This window comes from Babylonia areolata, chromosome 20 (genome assembly GCF_041734735.1).
Source record: "Babylonia areolata isolate BAREFJ2019XMU chromosome 20, ASM4173473v1, whole genome shotgun sequence".
In the NCBI taxonomy this organism is placed as follows: Eukaryota; Metazoa; Mollusca; class Gastropoda; order Neogastropoda; family Buccinidae; genus Babylonia; species Babylonia areolata.
In genome coordinates this window covers 3,541,277-3,556,149 of record NC_134895.1, presented here as the reverse complement: position 1 = coordinate 3,556,149, position 14,873 = coordinate 3,541,277, and the positions used below count along the sequence as shown (strand labels likewise).

General features: G+C 45.4%; 1 protein-coding gene across 1 annotated transcript; it reads right to left on the bottom strand.

Annotated features, from left to right (window-relative positions):
- Positions 1 to 448: 448 nt before the first annotated feature.
- LOC143295092 (uncharacterized) lies at positions 449 to 4,657 on the bottom strand. Its single transcript, XM_076606656.1, has 3 exons — positions 4,272 to 4,657; positions 2,300 to 2,842; positions 449 to 786 (listed from the first exon to the last, which is right to left on the bottom strand). The coding sequence occupies exons 1-3, from the start codon at positions 4,655 to 4,657 to the stop codon at positions 531 to 533; spliced, it is 1,185 nt and encodes a 394-aa protein (XP_076462771.1). The 3' UTR covers positions 449 to 530.
- Positions 4,658 to 14,873: the final 10,216 nt, after the last annotated feature.

Sequence of the window (14,873 nt, the reverse complement as noted above, 5' to 3'; positions counted from 1 at the left end):
TATGAAAGAAAAGAATCAAGAGAACAACAAGAGACAGACAGATAGGAGAACAATGATTACTGAAGAAACAACAGAAGAAAACCAAATCAAACCAAACAGCACAAAATCAGAAACAACAAAGAAACCATCACCACCACCACCACCACCACCACCACAACAACAACAACAAAAAGTCTTCCAACATCGCTGTTCAACTCAATTCAGAGCCCTCTTCTGTTTGCCTGGAAAACAAATACAAACGGAGCCAGTAAAAAATATCTGCAGTTCATTGATTTTATTCCACAGGGGGTGGGGGGTCGGGGGTGTTGGGGATTGGGGGTGTGTGTGCACTTTTCGTGCCTCAACACGCCTGTTTGTTTTCGCTGTCTGAGTGGATGTCTATAGATTTTTAGAACAAACCAGAAAAATGCATACTTGTATCATTGAAGGCATGCTTTTCTGACCTCCCCCTCCCCCACCTCTCCCAGGTCCCTGATTGTCACTGTCTTTCAGGTATGTTACCTGTGACCTCAAAGCACTGACTCCACGGTTCATGTGTGAGCACTGGACCTGAGAGAGGTGGCTGGGGCAGTAGCTTGTTGTTTTGCTCCTGTGGTCTGATTCCTGTTGGCCCTGCCCAGTAGCTGCCAGAAGGTCTGTCTGTAGCGGGAGCCCATGGTGTAGTAGACGACGATGTTGAAGGTGGCGTTGATGTAGGTCACGATATCCATCAGCCAGATGCAGGTGAAGAACAGGTTGTGCTGACGTCGTCCGGCGTTCATCTCTGGCACAAACAGCCACACCAACCTGCCCGCACACCCCCTTCTTTATGTCGCTTCCCTTCAGGATTCACAGAGAGTGAGAGACAGAGAGAGAAAGTGGGAGAGAGAGAGACAGAGAGAGAGAGACAGAGAGAGAGAGGGAGAGAGAGGGGGGAGAGAGAGAGACAGATACAGACAGAGACAGAGAGAAAGAGAGGGAGAGAGACAGAGACAGAGAGAGAGACACACACACACACACAGAGGGAGAGAGAGAGAGACAGACATAGAGAATGAATGAATGAATGAATTTTTATTTTCCAACGGTGAAGATATTAGCACTTTGGCCGACTTACACATCTGAGAGAGAGAGAGTGAGAGAGACAGAGAGACAGAGAGAGACATAGACAGAGAGAGAGACAGAGACAGAGAGGGAGAGAGACACAGAGAGAGATACAGAGAGAGAGAGAGAAGGGTTGAATCATGTTACGTATTCGCAGACAGAAGGTTAAATCAAACTCTGAAAAGAAGCACCTGTTGTAAGCCCACACTTTCTTGTATTTGTATTTGTATTTCTCTTTTTATAACATCAGATTTCTCTGTGTGAAATTCGGGCTGCTCTCCCCAGGGAGAGCGCGTCGCTACACTACAGCGTCACCCATTTTTTTGTATTTTTTTTCCTGCGTGCAGTTTCATTTGTTTTTCCTATCGAAGTGGATTTTTGACAAGGAACAACCCTTTTGTTGCCGTGGGTTCTTTTACGTGCGCTAAGTGCATGCTGCACACGGGACCTCGGTTTATCGTCTCATCCAAATGACTAGCGTCCAGACCACCACTCAAGGTCTAGTGGAGGGGGAGAAAATATCGGCGGCTGAGCCGTGATTCGAACCAGCGCGCTCAGATTCTCTCGCTTCCTAGGCGGACACATTACTTCTAGGCCATCACTCCACTTATCAGGTCATCTTTTGCCCACCTTGGACAGCCATGGATGTTCGTGGCTGATGCTCCACTGAAACCTGTGGCTGGACATCACACATCCGGAAAGCTTTCATGTCTGTATGTTCTTGATGTGCATTCCAAGAGAAAGTTCATCTGTAAGGTCCCTCGGCCTGCTGAGAGTAAGACTGCACGTGACTGTCTTACTGTGTTCTTACCGCTTGCATATTTCAAATGTTGTTGACAAAACCGTCTTATAATTTCCATAAACCATCCCAGTACTAATGAACCGCTCAGTGTATCATTACATTTTCAGCCTTGTCAGCTGAATATAATCCAGTCATAACATCGTCATAAGACACAGAATATATATCTATTGACACGTGGCTCAGAGTCTCACTTTATGCAAAGCAAAAGACGAAACATCATCTTACCTGACAACTGAACTCGCCACATGCATACTTATACTGCTTGATTACAGCACAAAAACTCCACATGGTCCATACCTGAACACATTACAGCACAAAAACTCCACATGGTCCATACCTGAACACATTACAGCACAAAAACTCCACATGGTCCATACCTGAACACATTACAGCACAAAAACTCCACATGGTTCATACCTGAACAGTGCCACAGGAAAGACGCAGATGACGAAGAAGATGGAGTTGTAGACCAACATGACAGTCAGTGCCACCTCTCGTGCAGACACACTGCCACTGGACGAGGTACCAGACCGCCATGCTGCTGCCTGACGAAGTTTGATCATCGTTACCACCGTCGTCATCACCACCACCATGATCATCACCAGCGGAATACCAACTCCATAAACAAAGGCGTCCAAAAAGTCGATGGTCTTCTGGTTGTTCAGATAGAACTGCCCAGCAGTGATGGTCCAGATGTTGGTGTTGGTGCTGGGGTCGAAGGCACACATCATGCGGTACCGGGCTGTGACGAAGAAGTACAGTCCCACCACCACCACGTTCACCAGCACAACGATGACGGTGGTGGTGGAGGTGGACAGCACGGTCTGGGAGCGGAGAGGCTGCAGGATACAGAAACATCTCTCACTGGCGATCATGGCAGAGATGATCTCTGACACCCAGGTGAAGCCGTAGAATCCCAGCAGGTTGTTGTTAACAAAGAACCGCGCGATTGGGCCATACCTGAAACAACGTTGACAAACCGCTGTAGTAGTTTCAAAACAGTTTGCATCGCGTGCTCAACATGTGTCACAGACCACAGGAAAAGAATAGCCAGATTACGTGATTCTTCTTTTCTTTAGGAAGTCGGCACAGGAAAAGAATAGCCAGATTACGTGATTCTTCTTTTCTTTAGGAAGTCGGCACAGGAAAAGAATAGCCAGATTACGTGATTCTTCTTTTCGTTAGGAAGTCGGCACAGGAAAAGAATAGCTAGGTTGCGTGATTCTTCTTTTCGTTAGGAAGTCGGCACAGGAACAGAATAGCCAGATTACGTGATTCTTCTTTTCGTTAGGAAGTCGGTACAGGAAAAGAATAGCCAGATTACGTGACTCTTCTTATCGTTAAGAAGTCGGCACAGGAAAAGAATAGCCAGATTACGTGATTCTTCTTTTCGTTAGGAAGTCGGCACAGGAAAAGAATAGCCAGATTACGTGATTCTTCTTTTCGTTAGGAAGTCGGCACAGGAAAAGAATAGCCAGATTACGTGACTCTTCTTTTCGTTCGGAAGTCGGTGCAGATTACTTGCACAGAGGGACGATAGTCTGTAGGTTCTGAGTGTGGCAGTCGGGTAGACATGCCGTGAGTAGAATCGGGTGGATTCATTGTCATGTGTCGATGACTTTATGATTGCCAGATGATGGGTGATCATCTTAAAGCTGGCTGTTGTGGTCACATGAGATAGTCAGGAGTGTTAGTACGGCAGCAGGCATTAGCTTTGAGCTGCACTGTTTGTGAAAAAAAAGATGAATTTCTGTATTTTTTTTCCAGGAGGAAAGGAATGCATGTCACACGGTGAATTTTTGCTACATTAGCCAAAGTTACATGGACTGAATATGCCCAGGAGGCAGGACAGTCATGGGAGGTATATGAACACGAGTACAGCAAGGATGTGTGTGTGTGTGTGTGTGTGTGTGTGTGTGTGTGTGTGTGTGTGTGTGTGTGTGTGTGTGTGTGTGTGTGTGTGTGTGTGGAATGACATGCGATTGTGAATCGTCATGTAACAAAGCATTTTTGTTTTGGATATGGCATTATATAAATCAACATCATCATCATCATCACTACAATTTTTCTTGTTGTTGTTGTTGTTATGCAATATATTTTAGCCCGTGTACTTTGTCATATCATCGGTTCATAATGCATTCGCGTGTTTTCTGGGAGATATTTCCAGCATTTTCACTTCACTGCACCCTTTTCTTTATCAGCCCTGAGAACTAATGCATCAATGGAAACACTTATCTGATATTCACCTTGTCTGTCGTGTTCCTCCAACATGACAAGAAATTCCATTTTGTAAAAATTCGATGTTGTGCAGACTTACAACAAGTATCAAAACAAAAAAGTTGATTTTTATCAAATAATGGGGCAATAACTGTCTTAAAAGACTACTTACTTCTCTCTGGTGGTGAACTGCACGTGGATTTGTTCAGCGTAGAGAAGCATATTGTTGGTCAGGTAGAGCAGGTCAGCCAGGGCCAGTGAGAAGAGACACACGTTGATCCGTTCCTTCAGCCCCTGTTTATAGAACACCGCCATGTTGATGACGTTGGCAGGCCCACCTATCAGATACAGGAGAGGCAGAACAATGGTGTCTCTCATGCGACGCACGAGGTCTTCGGTGTGAGCACTGACCAGGCTGTCTGGGTTGTCCCAGGGGACGAAGTCCTCAAACTGGAGCACCACACACTGGGATGGTTCAGCAATGCCCGTCGTGTTAAGGGTGGTGCCTGTTATGTTGTGCTGTGCTGCTGACGTCAATTCACCCAAGACTGCCTCCATCCTCGCCACCTCCTCCAATCAGTTCGTGTACGACTTTCGTATGTGCTCTCTCCCCACGTCTTGTTTTCACCACAAGCAAAGTATATTGATTCTGGTGTGGTTGCGAAGAGCTTCAACCGTTCAGTGACGCCGTGCAACAGATTCCTTGGAAATGGTTTAATCTGAAAGACAACTATCAGGACAATGTAGTAATGACAGACAACTGGCAAGACAACGTAATAAATGAAAGACAACAGTCAAGACAACGCAAGAAATGAAAGACAACTAGGAAGACAATATAAGTAATCAAAGAGCCCCAGCAGCTGTGCTCAGCTTGTCTCAAGGTTTTCTGCAGGGCAGGAACAGTGAGTGATTTCACCAAGCAATGATGGACCTGCTGCTGTGTGGAGAACACCAGGCCTGTGGCCCTTTCCTGTTGGCCAGCTGCAAAGAGCGTCTCCAGAACATGCAAGTAGCAGCTCCAAGGAAAAGGGGGAACAACTCACATGTATGGGAGACATCTCAGCACAATGTTATCTGTGTGAGCAGAGAGCAGGAGACCGTTGGAAGAAATCGATATGGTAAAACATGGACACAGGTGACGGGTCTGCGCGTATATGCCCGTGTGTTTAGCGCGCGCGCGCGTGCGTGCGTATTTGTGTGTGTGTGTGTGTGTGTGTGTGTGTGTGTGTGTGTGTGTGTGTGTGTGTGTGTGTGTGTGTGTGTGTGTGTGCATCAGAACTCCTTACCCCAGGTAAACTGTGTCGTCAGCCACTGTGCCTAGTGTATCAGCACAGACTGACAAAAGGTAAAACAATAGCACAATGTCACAAAGGTGCAGCACGCACACAAAGGTAAACACACACAGCTCTGAACTGCTGAATGGGTAGTGACATTGTCTGGACGCTCAGGCTCGATGAAGTTTCCCTTTTGTTAAACCCAAAGAAACGCCAAGAGCTGTGTAAGCGTTTCCAGGACACAGGAAGATGAATGTACTGGTATGGCATGGTGTTAGAAAAAAAAGGTAAGAAAAGAAGATGAAAGAACGGAAAACACAACAAATCAAAAGCAGAGGGCGAAAGTTTATTCTTTCTGGTTTACGTTTCCAGAAGGAAGGAATACAGTTCACAACTCACGGAACTGACAGATACAATAATAATAATAATAATCATGGTATCTATATATCGCTGAATCTGGTGCAGAGACAAATCAAAGCGCTTTCGCACCAGTCATTCACACGCATGCATAACTCTAAAACTGGAGAAACTGAAGACAAGGAAGAGGCAGGGAAGGGAGGCTATTTTGGGAAGAGGTGGATTTTAAGACCAGACCTGAAAGAGCTGAATACGGAGACTTCACGAATCAAAAGAGGAAGTTCATTCCAACTGCAAGGTCCAGAGACAGAGAAAGAACGGCGGCCAACAGTTATGGTTGAATGTGGGTATGCGTTAACAAAGATGCAGAAAGTGTGTATGGTATGGTGTGTGTCCATCGAGATCGATGATGACCATCGTTGTCATCCAGCTGGGGGATGGGGGGAGGGTGGTGGTGGGGTGGGGGGGAGGATGCTCATGAATCTATCTGTGAATGCGCAGATGGCTGAATAGTCCAATCTGCGCACGAAATGTTCGCTGACAGTTGGGGCAGACAAAGACAGGCATACCATTGTCAGGGAGCTTGTTTGCCCGTGACTTTCTGGCCTGCCTCTTCTGAACAGCTGCAGCAGTCCTGTTGGCCTCGCACAACTTGGCGCCTTTGTGCACAGCAGCACGCCATTTGTCACGGTCCACTGCAGATTCCTCCCAGGAGTCAGGGTTGATATCAAATGCTTTCAGAGAGACTTTCAGAGTATCTCTGAAGCGCTTCTTCTGACCTCCGTGTGATCTCTTCCCTTGTTGCAGCTCGCCATAGAAGAGCCTTTTGGGCAGCCGATGGTCTGGCATGCGCGCCACGTGTCCAGCCCAGCGAAGCTGGGACTGCATCAGGATGGTGAAGATGCTGGGAAGGGTGGCTTTTGCGAGCACCTCTGTGTCTGGGGTCTTGTCTTGCCACTTGATGTTCAGTAGCTTCCTGAGGCATGTTGTGTGGAAGTGGTTCAGCTTCTTGGCATGTCGTTGGTACACTGTCCAAGTTTCGCAGGCGTACAGTAGTGTGGGGAGAACTACTGCTCTGTAGACCTTTAGCTTGGTCTCAAGACTAATGCCTCTTCTGTTCCAGACATTTGCACTGAGTCTACCAAAAGTTGCGCTTGCTCTTGCAATCCTGACGTTCACTTCATCGTCGATGGTCGCATTTCGTGAGAGTGTACATTCCTGGTGAACAGCAGTAATGATTATAGTGTGTTGTACAATAACGATAAGCGCGTTGGTGCTTATGCTGCTGGTCAGGAATCTGCTTAGCAGATGTTGTGTAGCGCATATGGATTTGTCCAAACGCAACGCAGTAACGCCTCCTTGAGTAGTTAACTGAACTGAACTGGTCTTTGTGATGCAGGGAGCCAATGCAGGGACTGTTGGAGAGGGCGAATGGAGCAGCAGAGTTCAGCGCGCACAGTGCAGCTCAGCGTAGCAACACAGTCTACACACAGTAATATGACAGTCAGTCGTGTCCGACTATGACCATCACAACAGCAGAGGACGCAGCTGCTGTTCCGACTATTTGGGCTAGAATCTGATTATAGTGGAGAGTTCTTGCCCAAGTACATCCCCACTCTCTCTGCCAAGAGGGTTTTAGGACAGTCGGCGTTGGGATGGTTCCCCAAAGGCCAATTAGCCCACAAGGCTGCAGCACTAAGAGCCAGTGCAATTTTGCCTCCTAGTTTGACAGTCATAGTCCTTCACAAAAGACTAAGCTGTAAATGGTTTCCCATTGACTGGAGAAACCATTGATAATACAGCTCTCACTTTGCTGTCGGCCCAAATGTAAACCTATGTCAATCTGTGATATAAGCCGAGTGTTGGGCCTTGCACACAGTAATACAACATATAGATCATGTCTGTTCTATTCGCTATGTTCAGGATCCCACACTTGCTATGTTCCAAATGTCTCGAGAAAAAGTTTCCTTTTTTTCAGAGAGCTTATCTCCATCCTTATGGCACCCAGATTAGAGAAATACCATATATACTCAATTGGCAAAATACAAATATCTTATCAGCCAAGACTGTGAGACAGTTTTGGACTGAAGGAAAGCCTAATTGGCACTGCTTAAAAGGTAGGTGGTTTATAAAAACAACAACAAAACAACCCCCCAAACTAAAACAACAACAACAACAAATACACAGACTGTTGTTTCAGTTTCGTTTTCGTTTTTTGTTGTTGGGTGGTGGTTTCCGTTTTTTGTTTTTAGTTGTTTGTTTTTTTCTTTCTTTCTTTTCTTTCTTTTTTTTTTACATAGAAAATCAAAAGGCACACTCAGAGGAAACTATCCTAAATTTCATTAAAAAACCCCTTAAATATCATAAACACAATACCACACTTTTGCCACATAGCATATACATGAGAGATAAGAATGAATCAGTGAGCTGTCCGCACGGCAGAAGGCAGCTAATTCCTGGTAAACAGACACTGCACCAAAGACTGAGCCGATAGTCAGTAATGAAACAGGTTCGGAGGGAAGTTGAGAGAGTGGGAAACATGTGATGAACTTCTGACTCTCACGTGCAAGGAACTTTATATACACAACAGTTTCAAAAAAGTCCATCAAATAAAATTTAAAAAACAACAACAACAAAAATTAACAGAAAATAATGCGAACGCAATCATTAATATTCCATTTAAAGATGTGAAAAAAAAAAGTATTTGCACGAGCATTAGATTGAGTGTACACCTATCATTCAACACACACACACACACACACACACACACGCACGCACGCACGCACACACACACACACACACACACACACACACACACACACACACATACAGAGAGAGAGAGAGAGAGAGAGAGAGACGCGCGCGCGCTCGAGCTCGCCCGCATATACATCAATAAAAGCATCAAGTGCGTATATGTTTATTTACTACTACAACTACTATACTACTACTCCTACTGCTACTACTGCTCTACTACACCTACTACACATACATACATACATACACGTGCGTGCATGCGCACCAAAACACTTATTCGGTTCGATGTGTAGAAAGAAATCGCGTGCACACAAACGTAAGTGCGCATGCAATCACGCAAGGTTGTGCGTGGACACACACACACACACACACACACACACACACACACACACACACACACACACACACACACACACACACACACACACACACACACACACACACACACACACACACACACACAGAGGCAAAAAAAACCACACACATTGCGTGTGTGCACGTACGCACACACCACGGTTTTAAATGAAGAGTTAATTAAGTCGCTTATTGACTGATTCCTAGCAATAGTCCTAGGTGAATATGTGTTCTGTATTTAATAATATAAAGCTTCTCGGAGAAAGAAAAAAGACAATAAAAAGAATATGTCAGCAGATCTGAACCAAGCACATTCGGTTCAGCACTAAAGCGCGCCTATCAATAACGTTCAAAAATTAACATCTAAACGCATATAGTAGTTGTTGGTTTTGCGTCATGAATCGATTACGGTATTCGAAGTGATAATGCCGTTTAAATCATATTATTTTGGTATATCTTGGTTATTTAAGAAATTCAGTGAAGGAGACGTTGCCATCGCCTCAGGCACACCGCAACACGCAGCCGTTTTCTCCAGATCTGCGTGTTCGACAGGCTGACAGGAACTACAACGCAGTCTATTCAATTTCTGTTTCATGTTCATTCTTGTTAATTCAGTATCCACTTAAAAATATACATATCTATATGCAGTAAACACGTCGATGGTATCGCTTGTGTCACTGTATGTTTTCTGTCCAAAATTTCTATTTCTTTTAATTGCAGACAAGAAAAACCAGGTCAGGCCGTCTTCATACCAAACCATAATTGGTGATTTTTTGGATTCGGATCCAAAACGAAATAAATCGTTGATGATCCGGAAATACATTTTAATCCGGAAGGCTCACAACCCATTATTCGTATGACTGTGAAGAATTTTCCCCACTATTTCTAAATCAAATTTGATATTGAGAGACAAAGTATTTCTGGAAAAAAATGACAATGTTAAAGTTTACCGCGGACACACGGACACAGACACAGACACACACAGACACACACAGACACACATACACACACACACACACACACACACACACACACACACACACACACACACACACACACACAGAGAGGCAGGCAGAGAGAGAGAGAGATAGAGAGACAAACACCGGGTTATTTTTAGACTCACATTTTTTACACAAGTGATTGAAAAAAGCAATGGATTTATGAAGAGGAGATCGGGTGTTTGAGGGCCAAACTTCTGAACATGGTTCAATATTCTAATTTCCCTTATCATAACTGGTGATTGGCAAAACTGTACATGTGGCTCAACAAAGTCGCTATTTGTGTGTTGCGGCGTTGTGGAGCTTCACTGGAGTTTTGTCCTGAATTGGATGTGAACTGGTGGTTATTTATTTATTTATTTTATTATTATTATTATTATTATTATTATTATTACTACTACTACTACTACTACTGCTACTACTACAATTAAAAAAAAAATTATTTATTTATTTATGTACGATTATAGTTGACTTCATCAAGTTTTTACGCCTTATACATATTATTATTAGTAGTAGTAGTAGCTTTTTGATGTATTTATCTATTATTTATTCACGGTTTTTTTTTCTTTCTCAAGGCCTGACTAAGCGCGTTGGGTTACGCTGCTGGTCAGGCATCTGCTTGGCAGATGTGGTGTAGCGTATATGGATTTGTCCGAACGCAGTGGCGCCTCCTTGAGCTACTGAAACTGAAACTGAAACTGGTGTATCATGAACAGGCAGGCCTGGGACGGCAAAGGTTAGTGGAGTCGGATGATTTGTTAACATATTTCGTAACACAGTGCTCTCACAGGACACGGAAACACACACACACACACACACACACACACACACACACACACACACACACACACACACACACACACTTGCTTTTTGTCCAGCACGTGAAACAAACGAGGTTTAACTCTCTCCATACGAACGGCGAAAGAGACGACGTTAACAGCGTTTCACCCCAATTACCATCATCAAAATATTGCAAGCGGAAGGCTCTTATACTGAAGAGGTGAATGTTGACAAAGAATACCACAATTCTGACGACGGAAGCTAAAGTTTGGGTCATTCAGACACCCACTGGACATCCGAGGGGTCTGTGTAGAGGAGAAGAGAGGACTGACCGTACTGAGTGAGTTAAAAAGAAAAGCAAAACAATGGGAGAGAAGTACAATAAAAGAAAACATTCAACTCATGACATACATTTACTGCAGAACAGAGCCAAAAGGAATGAGAGACTGTCGGGGGGCGGGGAGGGGGCGGGGGGGGGGGGGGGGCGATTAAAATGCTATGATCAACGTTCGTTCTGATTGCAATACCTCGTTGTCTCTGTACGACACGTAGCACTATACCTCGTTGTCTCTGTACGACACGTAGCACTATACCTCGTTGTCTCTGTACGACACGTAGCACTATACCTCGTTGTCTCTGTACGACATGTAGCACTATACCTCGTTGTCTCTGTACGACACGTAGCACTATACCTCGTTGTCTCTGTACGACACGTAGCACTATACCTCGTTGTCTCTGTACGACACATAGCACTATACCTCGTTGTCTCTGTACGACACGTAGCACTATACCTCGTTGTCTCTGTACGACACGTAGCACTATACCTCGTTGTCTCTGTACGACATGTAGCACTATACCTCGTTGTCTCTGTACGACACGTAGCACTATACCTCGTTGTCTCTGTACGACACGTAGCACTATACCTCGTTGTCTCTGTACGACACGTAGCACTATACCTCGTTGTCTCTGTACGACACGTAGCACTATACCTCGTTGTCTCTGTACGACATGTAGAATTATACCTCGTTGTCTCTGTACGACACGTAGCACTATCCACCCTGGGTAGTATTCTCTGCACCAGAATGAATCTGCTTCATGTTGACGGTCCTGTTGGCCCTGCCCAGCAGCCACCAGTAGGTCTGTGTGTAGTGGGAGCCCATGGTGTAGTAGACGGCGATGTTCTTCTGCTTCTTCGTTGGTGGGCTGCAACTCCCACATTCACTCGTGTGTACTCTCTGTATAGGCAGCCACACTCCACTTTCGGGAATGTGCTTGCTAGGTATATTCATGAATTCATGTTTCCATAACCCACCGAACGCTGACTTGGATTACAGGATCTTTAACGTGCGTATTTGATCTTCTGCTTGTGTATACGCACGAAGGGTGTTCAGGCACTAGCAGTTCTGCACATATGTTGTTCTGGGAGATCTGGAAAAAATCTCCACCATGTACCCACCAGGCTTGTGTATACGCACGAAGGGGGTTCAGGCACTAGCAGGTCTGCACATATGTTGACCTGGGAGATCTGGAAAAAATCTCCACCCTGTGCCCACCAGGCGCCATTACCAAGATTCGAATCCGGGACCCTCAGATTGAAAGTCCAACGCTTTAACCACTTGGCTATTGCGCCATACGGCGATGTTGAAGGTGGCGTTGAGTTAGGACACGATGTCCAAGAGTCAGATACATTCAAGTACAGGTTGTGCTGACGTCGTCCGGCGTTCATCTGGTAAAAACAGCCAAGCCAGTCTGTGGACACGAAGACACGTTTGTCTGCACAGCTACACTGAACACCTGTCAATCATGGCATGCAGAAACTCAAACTGAAATTCAACAATTAATTGTCTGAATATGCAGTCACTGAAATTCACATTACTGTATTTGTATTTCTTTTTATCACAGCAGATTTCTCTGTGTGAAATTCGGGCTGCTCTCCCCAGGGAGAGCGCGTCGCTATACTACAGCGCCACCCATTTTTTTGTATTTTTTCCTGCGTGCAGTTTTATTTGCTTTTCCTATCGAAGGGGATTTTCCTTCAGAATTTTGCCAGAAACAACCCTTTTGTTGCCGTGGGTTCTTTTACGTACGCTAAGTGCATGCTGCACATGGGAACTCGGTTTATCGTCTCATCCGAATGACTAGCGCCCAGACCACCACTCAAGGTCTAGTGGAGGGGGAGAAAATATCGGCGGCTGAGCCGTGATTCGAGCCAGCACGCTCAGGTTCTCTCGCTTCCTAGGCGGACACGTTACCTCCAGGCCATCACTCCACTACAATAGTAAATCTAGGGCCTCACCAACTGGGCAACTTCTTCTTTTACTTCTTCTTCAGCGTTCCCAGTAACTGGGCAACAATATCACGAATGAAATTCGATAGACCAATAACTTGGTCAAAGTGAGAAATGATGAAAACGCGATTGCTGTATGAATAATACTAACAACAAGGGTTCCGTTCTCCTTCATAAAGCAATATGCTGTTGACTGGATCACCCCAGGTCTGTCCGTTTAGTGTCAAAGCCTGGGTCTCTGCAAATGGTTTTCCTGTCCATTCTGCAATGTTGTCAGCCCATCGTTTTTCTTCTGTATTCTGGTTCGTCTCCATTACGACACTCCCTTGGCGGATTGTTTCAGCAAGGTCATTGGATCTTGTTACGTGGCCACACCAATGCTTTTTTTCTCGACTGATCTTCATACGGTGCTGCCTGGAGGTTCAGCGCACCTGTCCATTGGTGATGTGACCCGTGTGACTGATGTTTAGTGTATTGAAATAACGCCTCATTTCCATGGCTATGACCCGTGTGACTGATGTTTAGTGTATTGAAATAACGCCTCATTTCCATGGCTATGACCCGTGTGACTGATGTTTAGTGTATTGAAATAACGCCCCATTTCCATGGCTATGAGTATCCATGTCTCGCATGCGTTTTGGAAGATGGAAAATACAAGTGCACGTAGGTGTCTGTGTTTCATAGAGATGTTGCTGTCCTTCAAAAAACAAAACAAAAAAACACGTTACAGTCTAGACAGTGCTTATGTTATCTTTGCTCTTTCGAGATTTCTTTCATTGGATCTTTGATCGTTAAAGATGGATCCCAGGTAAGTGATGTGTCGAACAGCTCCTGGCTTTAGTCCATGGACAGTCATGTCAGCAGTGATGGTGCTTTTGTGGCTGGCTATCAACATGGTCTGCTGCTTTACACGCAGAAGGTCGCGAGTTCGCACCTCGCCAGAACCTCCTTTTTTAAGCGCGTTGGGTTACGCTGCTGGTCAGGCATCTGCTTGGCAGATGTGGTGTAGCGTATATGGATTTGTCCGAACGCAGTGACGCCTCCTTGAGCTACTGAAACTGAAACTGAAACTGCTGATATCAGTGTCATATCCTGTCGATGTTTCATTCACTCTTCTTACACGCATGACGAGTTCTTGCCCACTGTCTGCCATCGGCGGAAGGATGGTTTGTGATGGCTCTTCCTGGAATAGAGTGTGCTGACATGATCTTCAAGTGTGTCAGCCATGCTGCTTTCCAGAAATGCCACAGGAAGGCGGAAACCAATCCTCTTCTTCCATCGCTTGAACCTTTCGCAACCACAGTCAGGTACCCATTGACCCCAAAGTCAGGTACCCATTGACACCACAGTCAGGTACCCATTGACACCAAAGTCAGGTACCCATTGACACCACAGTCATGTACCCATTGACCCCAAAGTCGGGTACCCATTGACCCCAAAGTCAGGTACCCATTGACACCACAGTCATGTACCCATTGACACCACGGTCATGTACCCGTTGACACCACAGTCATGTACCCATTGACACCACAGTCAGGTACCCATTGACACCAAAGTCGGGTACCCATTGACCCCAAAGTCGGGTACCCATTGACCCCAAAGTCAGGTACCCATTGACACCACAGTCAGGTACCCATTGACACCACAGTCATGTACCCATTGACACCACGGTCATGTACCCGTTGACACCACAGTCATGTACCCATTGACACCACAGTCAGGTACCCATTGACACCACAGTCAGGTACCCGTTGACACCACAGTCATGTACCCATTGACCCCGGATGGAGTGAGCAATATCGGGAGGACAGTGCCTTTTCCAAAGACACAACACCTTGCCGAAACAAGACTTCGAACCCTGATCACTGGTGAACGCTGGGTCAAAGGTCCACCAGCTAACTGATTCTGCTGCAGCAGCTTGTAAAGAAACAATATACCATAATGAAAATAGAGTAAAAGATGAGAAAATA

What these genes read in the sequence shown, in the direction of transcription:
- LOC143295092 (XM_076606656.1), bottom strand. Translation starts at nt 4,657, where the DNA reads ATGGAGGCAGTCTTGGGTGAATTGACGTCAGCAGCACAGCACAACATA. An exon ending in CAGTTCACCACCAGAGAGAA is followed by an intron (nt 2,843 to 4,271) that starts GTAAGTAGTCTT and finishes ACGTTGTTTCAG; the next exon opens with GTATGGCCCAATCGCGCGGT. An exon ending in TTTCCTGTGGCACTGTTCAG is followed by an intron (nt 787 to 2,299) that starts GTATGAACCATG and finishes GTGTGCGGGCAG; the next exon opens with GTTGGTGTGGCTGTTTGTGC.